The sequence below is a fragment of the Engystomops pustulosus genome, chromosome 6 (genome assembly GCF_040894005.1).
Source record: "Engystomops pustulosus chromosome 6, aEngPut4.maternal, whole genome shotgun sequence".
NCBI classification, from domain to species: Eukaryota; Metazoa; Chordata; class Amphibia; order Anura; family Leptodactylidae; genus Engystomops; species Engystomops pustulosus.
Window position 1 is genome coordinate 154,265,840 of NC_092416.1, and position 12,808 is coordinate 154,278,647.

The 12,808-nt window shown below is 43.1% G+C and overlaps 2 protein-coding genes and 1 long non-coding RNA gene across 7 annotated transcripts in view; 1 reads left to right on the forward strand and 2 right to left on the reverse strand.

The window, feature by feature from the left end:
• Nucleotides 1–12,808, forward strand: part of LOC140064733 (uncharacterized) — a 49,855-nt gene that overhangs the window by 31,396 nt on the left and 5,651 nt on the right. The gene's annotated exons all lie outside the window — the stretch shown is intronic.
• TRIM65 (tripartite motif containing 65) lies at nucleotides 140–8,108 on the reverse strand. Its single transcript, XM_072111914.1, has 6 exons — nucleotides 7,509–8,108; nucleotides 6,241–6,336; nucleotides 5,912–6,142; nucleotides 4,644–4,788; nucleotides 4,432–4,572; nucleotides 140–2,713 (listed from the first exon to the last, which is right to left on the reverse strand). The coding sequence occupies exons 1-6, from the start codon at nucleotides 7,959–7,961 to the stop codon at nucleotides 2,154–2,156; spliced, it is 1,626 nt and encodes a 541-aa protein (XP_071968015.1). The 5' UTR covers nucleotides 7,962–8,108; the 3' UTR covers nucleotides 140–2,153.
• FBF1 (Fas binding factor 1) overlaps nucleotides 10,723–12,808 on the reverse strand; it is a 29,061-nt gene continuing 26,975 nt past the window's right edge. For all 4 annotated transcript variants that reach the window (XM_072111910.1, XM_072111908.1, XM_072111907.1 and 1 more), the window contains 2 exons: nucleotides 11,253–11,371; nucleotides 10,723–10,887 (listed from right to left, as the gene is read on the reverse strand). In XM_072111910.1, the coding sequence (XP_071968011.1) occupies nucleotides 10,810–10,887; nucleotides 11,253–11,371 (197 nt within the window). In that variant the 3' untranslated portion in view covers nucleotides 10,723–10,809. The remainder of the gene's footprint in view (nucleotides 10,888–11,252; nucleotides 11,372–12,808) is intronic.

A 12,808-nucleotide genomic window follows, 5' to 3' on the forward strand; every position in this document is an offset into this window, starting at 1 on the left:
AAGCACACATAAATTATATGTACCACCAGCAAGAATACTGCATTCATAAATATATAACAAAAATGGTGCAAATTATACAACCACAAATAAAACCTGTATGCAACCACAAACAAATAAAACTGTACCCTTAATTGAATTAGATAGATTTTTGTTATTGTTTTATACAAAATATGAATAAAATAAAATAAAACATGAATCAATTTATCACAACAGTAAGTGTGTTCGGCTCATGCACTTTAAAATCTTAACACATGTTCCTCATATAAATCCAAAAATGTTTGTTTGTTTTATTTTTATATACATGAATATGTAGTCCATAGCTGAAGGCAGATAACACAGGATCAGAACAGATGATGTCACAGCTCACCTCCTCCCCCTCCCTACACAGGTTACAGAGCATGCTCACAACCCATCGCAATAGAATGAGTCATATTCTTATGTATATCAAGTTGCTATATACTTTTTATTCTAGTGATGGGAATTATGGCTCTTCTTAGTGATCTGGCTCATTGGGCTCTGCTCACTAAGAAGAGCCGGCTCTTCTGGCTCCTAAACGGCTCCCTATTACATGTATAATAAGGAGCCGGAGTCCAGCCAGTTACCCCACTCCACACCACTTTTAACCTAATTGTATAAAGGGGGTGTGGAGAGACGGTTAGGGGGCGGGGTTAAGTGAGCCGGCTCATTCACGAACGACGCATCACTATTTTATTCATAGAAAAAGAGGTATACCGTAAAAACATTGTAACTTCCTGCTTCATTATCAAAGTACTTACATAAAAGGCTTGATATAAAAATAAGTACTTAAAGGACATCTACCATCAGTTTGGTCATGGTAGATATGTTCTAGTAAGAAGTTCCTCAGGACTTCTTTTATTATAACTCTATGTCCTGTGATCGCAGAAATATAGAGTTATAAAAGTTATGCTAATTTACCCTGGGGCGCTCAGGCTACATCATAAGAGCACCTCAGGGAGCCTAGTATTTTAATGTATGCACACTATGTACTGGGGAGGGGAGAAGAATCTGGCGGGGCCGCTAGACCTACAGGGGGTGTGCATACATTAAAATCGGGTGACTTAGCCTGAGCACCCCAGAATAATTTCCGTGATCACGATCCACAGGAACTTCTTACAAGGACACATCTAACATCACTAAAGTGACTTGGCCGAACAGAACATGCCCGCTCTGACTTGCTGCTTGATCTGGCTGTTTGCCAGGTAAGATAACAAAGTTGATTTTATGGGGACGTGAGGAAAACCATTTTATGGCTAAATTGGGGCTCTATGGGAGCCTGGCACAGGATGTATTTGTGGAAGGTATGGTGATAGTTTCCTTTTCAAGTCCTGACTAAGATTAGGAGATCTGAAAGGTTAATTTTATCATCATTGATATAGAAGATCACTAAACTGATGGTAGATGTCCTTTAGAGGGGTTTTATATGACCCATTTCTCAATAAAAGCAGGCTGATTAGCTCGTCAGTCTGGCTTCAGTGACCTCTTAGGTTGAAGGTAAGAAATGTATTATTACATGACGGCCATTCAAATGTTAACAGGTAAATTTGTGCAATGTAACTTCTGCCTATGTTGGGCTTGCATATACCTCAATTTATATGGGAATGTTGGAAAATATTAACCTATATTTTAAACAAACAAGCTGGGTCTGTAAAGGTCTCTGGGGCAGATTTACTTACCCGGTCCATTCGCGATCCAGCGGCGCGTTCTGTGTGGAGTATTCCGGTCTTCCGGCGATTCACTAAGGTAGTTCCCCTGATGTCCACTAGGTGTCGCTGCTGCGCTGAAGTTCATCAGAATGCACTGAAGTACACCAAGCCAGGCCGGGTGTAGGTAAGCGCGTGTCAAGCTACACTTTTTTTTTTTTTAAATGCGGCGGCTTTTCTGAATCTGTCGGGTTTTCGTACGGCCACACCCCCAATTTCCGTTGCGTGCACGCCGGCGCCAATGCGCCACAGTCCGATCTCGTGCGCCAAAACCCCGGGGCAATTCAGGGAAAATCGCAGCAAAACTGAAAAATTTGGGTAACCGGCCGGAAAAAACGTGATTCGGGCCCTTAGTAAATGACCCCCTCTGTGTTTATGGCTTATGAATATATGGAACATGGCATGGAATGAATATATGGAACATGGCATCCTTTAACATCTTGCAGCCTCAATTTTTACATTTGCTCTAGTACAGATAGTAACACTAGCCTCCTCTCCAATCCAGAAAACGGGGAATACTTTCTCAGAGAAGAGACAGGAGAAAGTATGCAGGAGCTGGAGACTTCCATCTTCAATGCCATAGAAAGTCAAGTTGCCTGCTGTCAAATCCAAGTGAATGCCAATCTCTGTGAACATGGGTGAATGGAGCTTAGTTTCCACATTGTCATGCCAAGCAGAGTGATGAATGCCACCCATCTCCAGGCTCCAAGATGAACTATTTCGTCCAATCCTATTTTCCTGTCGGTTGATGCGTTCCAAAGAGCCATATGCTACTCCTAATTCCACCACCAAGCATTGGGATATACCTACCTCCCAGTAATGACTTCCCTCAGAAAATCCTTCCTGGCTCATCACCTGCCAGGTGTGAAATGTCTTTGGAGATTCGGGCACATCACTCCTCCAAGACTGTCTATGTGTGGCTTTAGTCTTCCCATGTGATATCTCTATGTATCTATTGGCGGTCTCAGGGTCATATGTCAGGTTACGGTAATCTGTGGACCAAACCAAATATGTGTCAGAACTTGGCGTCATTTAAGGTTTGACATCACTGTATTTCCAAGAGAATAAACTCTTTTGGGGCAACTATATAAAGATGAAGATGGTAGCTTCCACCCTTCCATTAGAATTTGGGAACTGGGGGTTTAATTTCTTGTGAATGGTACGTGCCACAGACATTGGACTAATACTTATCTAACAGTTATATGAAAAAAGGATCATCAACCTACCTCCTCATACAGTCACGTATGTGTCCTACCCTTATATTAGTTTCTGATTACCTAATTTTTCGGACTATAAGGCGCACAAAAAATCCTTTGATTTTCTCAGAAATCAAAAGGTGCACCTTATAGTCCAGTGTGCCTTATATATGAACCATACTTACAACAGCTGCCTTGAACTGTGCACAAGTCTGCCACCTGCTGGTCATTCATCCTTAATCCGGTGCGCCTCATATATGACCCTAGACATTTTACCAGGCATTTATTGATGGTGCGCCTTATAATCCGATGCGCCTTATAGTCCGAAAAATACGGTATATATTTTTTTCCAGGAATCAATAGCTCTTATGATGTAAGACAACTTTATCTTTTACTTTCATTACCTTTGGCCTGCAGTTTCTTTGCTATCCTCCTCAATTTAGTACGTACTTGAAGTAGTTGTCTCCTCTGGGGGTGCAACATCCCCACCTGACCTTTTTAGGTTTGGGGGCAGCTTGATTCCCTTTGGTACCTGAGTGGTTGGTTGACGTGACCATCCTTCCTATCAATGGAAGCACGGACGCTAGAAACAGGCCTCGTCCACACCGGGCAGGTATCCGGCAGGGATATTGCAAGAACATAGGGGAATATGCTGCGAATGAATAGAAGTTCTCCCAGGGGCACACCGATGGGTGTGTGAGGATCCCTGGCTAGATTGGAGATAGGAGGCCCTTGTTGTTAGCAGCTTTGGGCAGGGACACATGGAGACAAGAGATGTCAACCACAAACTCACAGATCCTTTATTTCCAGAACACAAACTTCAACATAGGCAGCAGACCACGTTAGTAATGCCACTGGTCCACGTCACTGGTTGGATTGTGTTTGGCAAAGGATGCTCACAGTCTGGTATTCAGTTATCTTCAGGCTAGAGAGTTCAATGGCTTCTTCATCAGCAGAGTTCAAAGGCAGGTCCCGGTATATAGCTCAGGGTCTTGTAGCAACAAGCAGGCCGTGTGCTGAGAGATGTGCTTCTTATGGAGCTTAGGAGAGAAGAACCCAGAACTTTCCAGCTACAAGGGTTTTCTAACGTCGCTTGGGAGTGATCAGTTGAGATGTTATCCACCAATTAGTTATCTTATTGGTCTCAGTATAAACATCTGCAATTAGCTGCAATACTGAACATAGTTGCTAAGGGATGAATATATCATAGTAAGGCAAAATACATGTTCTTATACGTAACTTCCTATTGAACCACACAGATTGTAGGATTAGTTGGCCATACTTCTCCCACAGCTTAAGGACATTGGATGTGGACAATTTTCGGAAATGAAACCCGTCCGGCGTGCCGTTAGAGTTGTGCTGCTTATCTCTGATCTGTCTCAAGGAGTATTCCAATGTATTTTTAATTAAAAATCTATTCTTCAGACAGGTGACCAGTATTAGAAAGGTAAGGATATGACTGCGCTGTGATGTGACCTCTTTAAATGTTTGATAATCACTTAATGTTATATCACCTTTCCAGAGTTCTGCTCTGAGGGTCCTTTTTTTTTCAGTTGCTTTGAATGGAGATGTTTTCTGGTCGCTTATTGATTTTGAGGTTCCTGCTACATCACAGATGTCATTCACAGCAAAACCAGATGGAGGTGTTGAGGTCTCTGTAGAAGACAATGAGAATAATGTGTGTATATAACACCAGACACTTCTCCCCCAATATTCCTACTTTTACCTGTAGGATGTAATATATCAGGAAGCTCCTTCTGGAGAAGTCTAGTGACTTCCGACAGGATCTTAGTCACTCTTTCCATTTGCAAGTTTTCTTGAACATTTGGGGATATTGGAGTGACCCCGACAGGTACAAGCTGAGGAACACCCTATATCGTAAAAAAGTAGCAGAGTTGTAGAATTAATTTACAGACTGAGTGTCCTGTATGTCAATGACATCATAACCTTGAATAGAGGAAAAGTTTACAACTTTATACAATCCCTATAGATATGCATATGCTATGATATAATAGTCTATTACAACATTCTCATCTAATTATGTCCTGATTCTTTATTGTGAGTGAATGAGGGTTGGGTCCAGTAGAGGTGGTCAGAACACAGATGTGGCTGCACCTTCAAATATTAATTTACCTGCTTTATATGAGATTATCCTAATGTCACCTGGGCCTCTGGGGTCATGTTATTAGGAATACTCCCATACCAGCGTATATATTTAACTATTTGCGTCAACATGGAAAAGCATACTTTTCAGGACGCAGGTGCTAGGTCCTGCATTATTGATAATAAACATTATTATCAATTATTGCAGTCCCATCATCCCAGGACCGTAGAAGGAAGCTATAACGATAATCCAAAATTCTTCTCCTTCTTTCTACTGTATTGGTGTCCTCCGGTGCCTATACAGTTTAAACCTGTGAAAGAGCAGGTAGTAATAAGTTACTGCTTAAATTGTCGCATTGGCACTTTGCAAAAAATATGTGGTATTTTTTTGTAGTTTGGGCATTCGGTGTCTAAAAGGTTCCCCATCACTGCCCTATGGGAATTCACCGATTGGTAAAGGAATTCTACCATAAAAATCCATCATGATAAACCAGGGACACCTATTCATAGATACAGGTACCGGGACTGTGACAATCTTCTTATGTTTGTTATACATGGCCTCCTTCAACTTTTACAATTTTGCTACCCTTGGCCCTCTGTGATCTGGCTTTACAGACTTTACACTGTCTCACCCTTCCTGTCTGCTCCCTCAGCAGGAGCTACTCACTGCACAAGTGTTGGGGAAGCACGTGGAAGGCTAAAACAGTGTAACAGCCTGTAAAACCAGATCACAGAAAGGCTAGGGTAGCCCCTCAGACTCATAATTTTAAAAGTTGATTTTGCAATGCTAGTCTTATCTAAGGGGTTTTGGAAACTTTAGACTCCCTTAAGAGCTATATTTCTGACCCTGTACGACAGGTGACCCTTGGGCACAACAAATAACCACTTTACCTCAAGAAAGGTAACAGCATCACTCATTAGCAGCCGTTCCGCCTCAATACGATGCCTCTCTAAGTCCTGAAGATGGCGCTCTAGTTGTTTGACATGATATTCTGCTTTTGTCAGTGTCTCATTCCTGTCACAGTTCACCGACTCTAAAACGTGGCTCTCATACTCATCCAATGTCTTTTTCACTTGCTGAAATTTGGTTGTCAATCCAGAGACCATCTTTTCATGAAAATCCTAGACAGAGAGTCATCCATGTCATACACACCCAACATAGGACCTCTCCTCTATATAAATAAGCCAAACACAGATTCATCATAGAATGTATACATTACCTTCGTGTTAGCTATGCTACATTTCCATTTATCAATCTCCTCTTTCGTGTGTTTCTGCTGGCATTCGCTAGTTATCAGGTCATTAGAGAGTTTCTTCTATTATATAGAAAGATTATGAAGTCAAATATGAGCAGTCACATATTTAAGTAACTGTAAAGGGTTTTTCTCCCAAAAATCAATAAAACAACCTGCCCGATATGCACACCTCAGACCACATTCATCAACTTTAAATACAGCCACGTACCAAACACATAAATACACCACCCTAACCAGCCTTCCCCTGTAAAGTGAACACTGTCACCAGCAAGGGGATTTTTTAAATTGGTGACAGGTTCCAATAGCCAATGCTATGCTGAATTTAAAAATGCCTTTGTCGGCAATCTGAATCCTTTCAGTTTAATTCACATTATCTGGCTCCCTGACAGCAGCGTGCGGCCTGTACCAATCTTCTCCCCTCCAAACTCATGCAGCTCCCTCACCTCTCCTCACTTCCAGTCATGTGCAGTAAGCAGGAAGGGATGGGAGGGGGGTGGTGTGGGTTAGAGGAAGAATACATGAAGAGTCACAGGTACACACAGGCTGCAGCTGCCCCTCCCCTGGGACTCACCACATGCTGCTGGAAGGGAGCCAGGTAATGGGAATTAAACTTACATAAACTACTGATATGATTCAGAATATTGACAAAGGCATTTTTCATATCAGCAAAAATCACAGTCCTGGTGACAAGTTCACTTTAAAACAGACTCTGACCAGAAATACCCCTAAATGAATACAGATTCTCCAAAGTCCCGACACCGATACAGATTTCATGCCCTCTAAATATAGATCTCCTTGAGTGCAGTAGAGGCTCATACCTCAGATGGACTCCACAATATTCTCTCAGTTTCTATATACAGACCCCTGAGTAGCCACTCACCTGAAATAGTCCCTCAACCAGACTTCCTGATTAATACTGCCCCCATATCAGAATATTATATGATATTATATTCAAAAATAAATACAGACTCCCTAAACTAATGGAATCCCATTCCCTGAATACACACTCCAACCATATCCCCCTCACTGCAGTCAACACACAAGCAACTACCCATAGACCCCAAACCACACTATTACATAATAGAGACCCAACATCAGACTCCCCCACAGGCCAGACCCCAGACTATGCTATGTTTGTAGCACAGACAATAGCAGGATCTCTGATTGTATCTCTGAAAGTAAAACAATGAGCTGCATATGGCTTGTACACTGCCCTGCCCCTGTGGTCTCACCATCTCCTGCCGGCTCCGCTCCTCCATGTCTTGCACCTCATGTTGTCGGCAGTCGGTCATCAGACATTGGTAGCAGATGCAGCGATGGTCCTGGGTGCAGTACATGGTGAGCTCCTTGTGATGGAGCTGACACAGGGTAGTGCCAATCTGAGGGGTACCTGTGTCTGTCTGCACTCGGGTCACCAGGACTCTGTGCATCTCCACCTTACCCACCAGCTCCACCACATTACTCAGGCTGATGTTTTTCTGAGGCTCTGGCCGCTTGGACCAGCAGGACCTGCACACAGGGCAGGTGAAGGAGGACTTGGCAGTCTCCATTTCCCAGTGCTTGTGAATGCAGTCCTGGCAGCAGCTGTGCCCGCAAGGGAGGGTCAGAGGGTTGGAGAACATATCGTGGCAGATGGAGCAGCTTAAAATGTCCTGCAGGCTGGAGACTGGGTCTTCCGGATCCATTGTGAGAGATCTGGAGAGAACCTGGAGTAGGAAGTGAACCTTAAACAGAAAGTGAAACTTTTCTCCTGTGCGGAAGTGACAGCCCTGCAAGAATGTGTTCAGACTCGTTCTCCACCCTCCGAATCCTAAGTGATCCCAGCTGCCACCACTCGTCACTGTAAGGCTGACAAGACACTTTACAGAAGTCCATATATATAAGTATACTATAACACTCGACAGTTTAGGGAGCGTCTGTTATGGGTTCATGGAATCGTTAGAACACAATGGGGGACATTTACTTACAGTGTCGGTGTCTGCATTGGCTTTGTTACCGACCTGCTCTCGGTAAGAAGACACACATTTAATATTGTAGAGCTGTGCAGAGACATTTCTGGCGCCGAGACTATTTTCTGTCCCTGGGACAAAATCTGTCCCGAGCACCAGAAATGTGTCCAACAGTCCCTGCTAGACCAGTTTTCTTTTGGTCTACTTTCCGTCAGTTTACACCGCCCAAAAAGGGCTGCGACACATAGTAATTGTGTCTGAGTTTCCACTCCGCCAAAGCCACGCCCCTTTTCGGAGAAGAGTCGGAGCAGACGGAAAAAGTCATTTTTTCTGTCCCCGACAGCTAATAAATAGGTAGGAGAGCAGAACATGTGGTGAAAGCGCCACAAAACTGGCAGAAACACCATAGTAAATGTCCCCCAATGAGTCTCTTATTAAGTTTTAATATTAGGAAAGGACATTGCTTACCAGGGGCGGACTGGCCATAGACATAGAGGGGTATTCCCATTTGGGCATTTACATTTAATTAAATTCATTTGCCTTATGTAAACATTTCTTCAATTTCTTATGTTCATAAGAAAAATGTTCCTGTGTGAAGATAATTTCTCATAAATGTCATGTTGTTCCTTAGAAACGAGATAGCATTCTCGGATACGACCACCTCACATTCTGGCAGCGGTGGCCAGACTTGCGCTATTGAGTCCTGCCGGACCACCAGGATTCAGCGATCATTACCACAGGACGGCTGTGGGACCTGCAGTAACTCCTGGACATTTTATATACAATAACCTTTTGTTTCTTTGTGCAATCCCTTCAGCAGAGGTGGCCGTATCCGAGGAAGCCATCTGGTTTCTAAGGGACAGCATGACTACATTTATGAGAAATTATCTTCACACAGGAACATTTTTTTTAATAACTTCTAATTGAAGAAATGTTTATATTTGGCAGATTAATGAAACTGAATGTGAGTGCCCAGACGAGAATACCCCTTTAACCGTGAGTATTCCCAATGGGCTGCAGTTCTCAAACATCTGATGGGCTGCTCCCTCCATACTGTGCTGGGCTGTGGTCCGGCTTCCTGCTCCCTGCACTACCCTCCCTCCGTTATGTATCCATATGATAAACTAGCCTTATTATATGGGTCCATGCGGTGGGATGGCAGTGCAGGAGCCTGTTCTCCCCTGCAGACCTAAGTCTAAGTAACACAGACCTGCTGCAGCGAGACGCAGGAGGCCACGCACCAACAGTACAGCCTGGCCGGGAAGCAAGGAGGAACATGAGGTCAGTGCTGGAAATTGTTGGGGAGGGGCACTTGTATATTGTGAATGGGGGAGAGGGGAACTGGTATCCCCAGGGCTGGTCAAACCCTCTGCAATCATGACCGTTGCGCAGCCACCCTCCCCCACTCACAACATACAGGGTGCGTTCACATGTGGCGTTTTGGGGATACATTACATGTTACCATTCATTTGGCTGCTTTGAAAGTTCTTTTTCTTCATTGTTGGAAGTTTAAGCAGCTGTGAAAATGTTAACAGAACTGCTTACACTTCCAGCAATGAAGAAAAACGCCTTCAAAGCAGCCAAACGCATGGTAACATGTAAAACACTTGTGTTCAAACGCATGCGTTTAAAAAGGCATCCCCAAAATGGAGGCTGCTGCCAGAAATTTTATTGAGTGGCGGCCACTGCTGGACATCTTATTAATGAGGGAGGCTGCTAGACACTATGTATAAGGTGTAGGACTATTGCGCTGTGTGTACATCTCAGTGTAATGTGCATGATGGGGGGGGGGGGGTTTAGGGGGGGTCTGGCGGCGCAATTTTAGGTATATGGGGCCCCCGATACAAAATTTGCATTCAAGCCCACTGGCATCTTGTTATTTCACTGGGAGGGGGCCTGTTTGTGATGTGAGTGGGGAAGGGGAGGCTTATGTGTTGTCAATGGGGGAGGGGAGTATGTGAATTGGCAGTGGGGGAGGTTGCCGATCGCTGGAAGGTAGCAGTTTAACACGGCTAATAGGGGGGTAGCGCTAGAAGCTTCTTACTTTAGTAAGCAGGTCATAGAGCATTTTTTTTAGGGCGGCGGGTCCTCTTTAAAAGATATGGAAGAGTAGGCATACTGAATCTTGGGTTTGCGCTTTACATTTGATATGTGCACTATATGTATATGGTTATTTACTTAAAATGAGGGCGTGAAATCAACACTACGCTAACTACAAAAGAAGGCATAAAAAAAGGAGCATCAGTGCGCTTGTCTGACCTGCCGCTCCATTCTTTTGGGGTGCAATGGACCCCCGTTCTCGTGATCCATGGGAGTCCCATCACTGAAACCTCCACCGATCAGCAGGTTGTTGTGACTGGTCAACCACTAAAAACAGAGATGTCAGGAGAGGGACAAATCCTCATCCATCATGGTACAACCCCTTTAATAGAACCAATGACAATAGCCAGGACTGCAGCTCATAGTACGCCTCATATAGAAATAACACAACAATGTGTTGTAATAAAATAACAATAATATTTATTATTCATATAAAATCATAAAAAACATGAGTAACGTGTTTTGTTTTCGAATGTCATTGTATTCATGTACTCATGGAGTATGGAGAAGACTTCTTCAAGGCTTCCAGATAAAGTTTCTCATTTTCTATGTAGTCCCAGTCCTGTTCCAGGCAAAAAAAAACAAAAAAAAAAACATTAACCCCTTCAGGATGAAGACAGTCTTTAAGTTCATTGCAATTTCTGTTAGCTTTTTCATGAGAATTGTACAAATGGTGAAGATGTGGACGTGTTGTAGTCTCATGCGACTGCTGTTTCCATAGCGCCCCCTATATGTGCAGGTATAAAACAAGTAATGCCAGACTCCAGCACTGTGCTCCTATAGTACAAACTCACCGGCCCAGATATATTATTGAGTCTTCGCCAATTTTCATCTACCTGAGCCAGTGTCCCCATGCCATGGTATATGTTACCAGCTGGTATTCTCAGTGCTACTGCTTACTGGTACACAGATCTTGTGATCACATACCTGCTTTGCTTGGACTTTATATACAGCCAGCATGGCGTGCAGCTCTGACTTTGGAGCCGTTTTGTCTTGCTTGATTCCTGAACTGGAAGCTGCAACACTGGGAGCAGCGAAGGACAAACCTGAAAATAATTGAACAATGGCTATTAGATTGTTATGTGAAGGGGTTGTCCAAGACTAAGGGTGCAGTCACACATTGCAGTTAAAACTGCATCGCAATTAGTTTTGGGTGGGTTTTAGGAGGTATTACTTATTTTAACAAGTGAAAGACATCAAATCACCAGGTGACATTTGTGGAACAGCTTTCTCCTTAAAAATCTAATTCACCCATTCAGTTCATGTCTTTCACCTTTGAAATTGACAAAACTGCACCTAAAACCACCTCAAAACTAATTGCGATCCAGTTTTAACTGTAACGTGTGACTGCACCCAAAGGGAAACGGACACGATACCATCTATGCTTGCTCTCCAGCAATGTAAAATCTGTCCAGCTCCTCCTGCTCTATAACATGATATCTGCAGATAAGACATTGTACAATCTGCTCAGATCCTCCTGTTCTATAGCATGCTACCTTCAGATAGGATGCTATGTAAAATTTGCTCATCCTATAGTAGAAGCTGAATTTTAGGTGGATCTTAGGTTTATCGTCCCCTCCTGATTTGTGGAGAAGTAATGAGGACCTTGGATGAACAGCTACACATTTTCTCTATGATCTAGTACTCTTACTATCGGCTGCAAACTTTGCTAAACTTCTTAGCAAAGTATGTGCCTTATGGTCCGAAATGCATTATACATTCATTTATAACTAAGAATTAGGATTCTTATATTGTACTGAGTTTACACAAAAATGATGATGAACACTGCATGTAATACCTAAACATGTAGATCAGTCCGGATGTACAGTCTGATCCAATGTACAGTCTAAAAGATACTCTTGCACTCAAATTTGAGGACATTTACACATACAGTCATGTTGAGATGACTCTCGGTTTGCTATGGTCTATGTATGCCTATTTTGGACTCATGCTCCTTTTTGGACCCTCTACATCAGGTCCTACAAGGCCAATCCTTATATGCATTATTCAATGTGTATCTGGTCTCTCCTTGTTCCCATTTATAAAGTTCATTATATATTTAAAAAAAAAAACCAAAAACCCCCCAAACATCTAGATCAGTGGTGATGAACCTGCGGCACTCAGAGCTCTCTTTGTGCAAGAGCGACTACTTGTGTGCCCACAGAGTTTGTCAGACGGCACTCAAGGCATCCTCCTGAAGTAAGAAATAGCAGATCCAGCACCAAAATGCTCCAGTTATTTCAGATTTCTCTACAGACTTTCCAATTGATCCATGAGGGTGATGGCACACGTTCAGTTTTTCAGATGCAGTTTTTGATGCCCAAACCAGGAATGGAGTAAAAGTAGGAGGAGGAGCAGCACCTTTCAATTATTTGTCTCACCCATTATGATCCACACCTGCTTTTGGCTTCAAAAACTGCATCCGAAAAACTGAACGTGTGCCATCACCCTAAAACATATCCATGGGCATGATTAGGTATTGA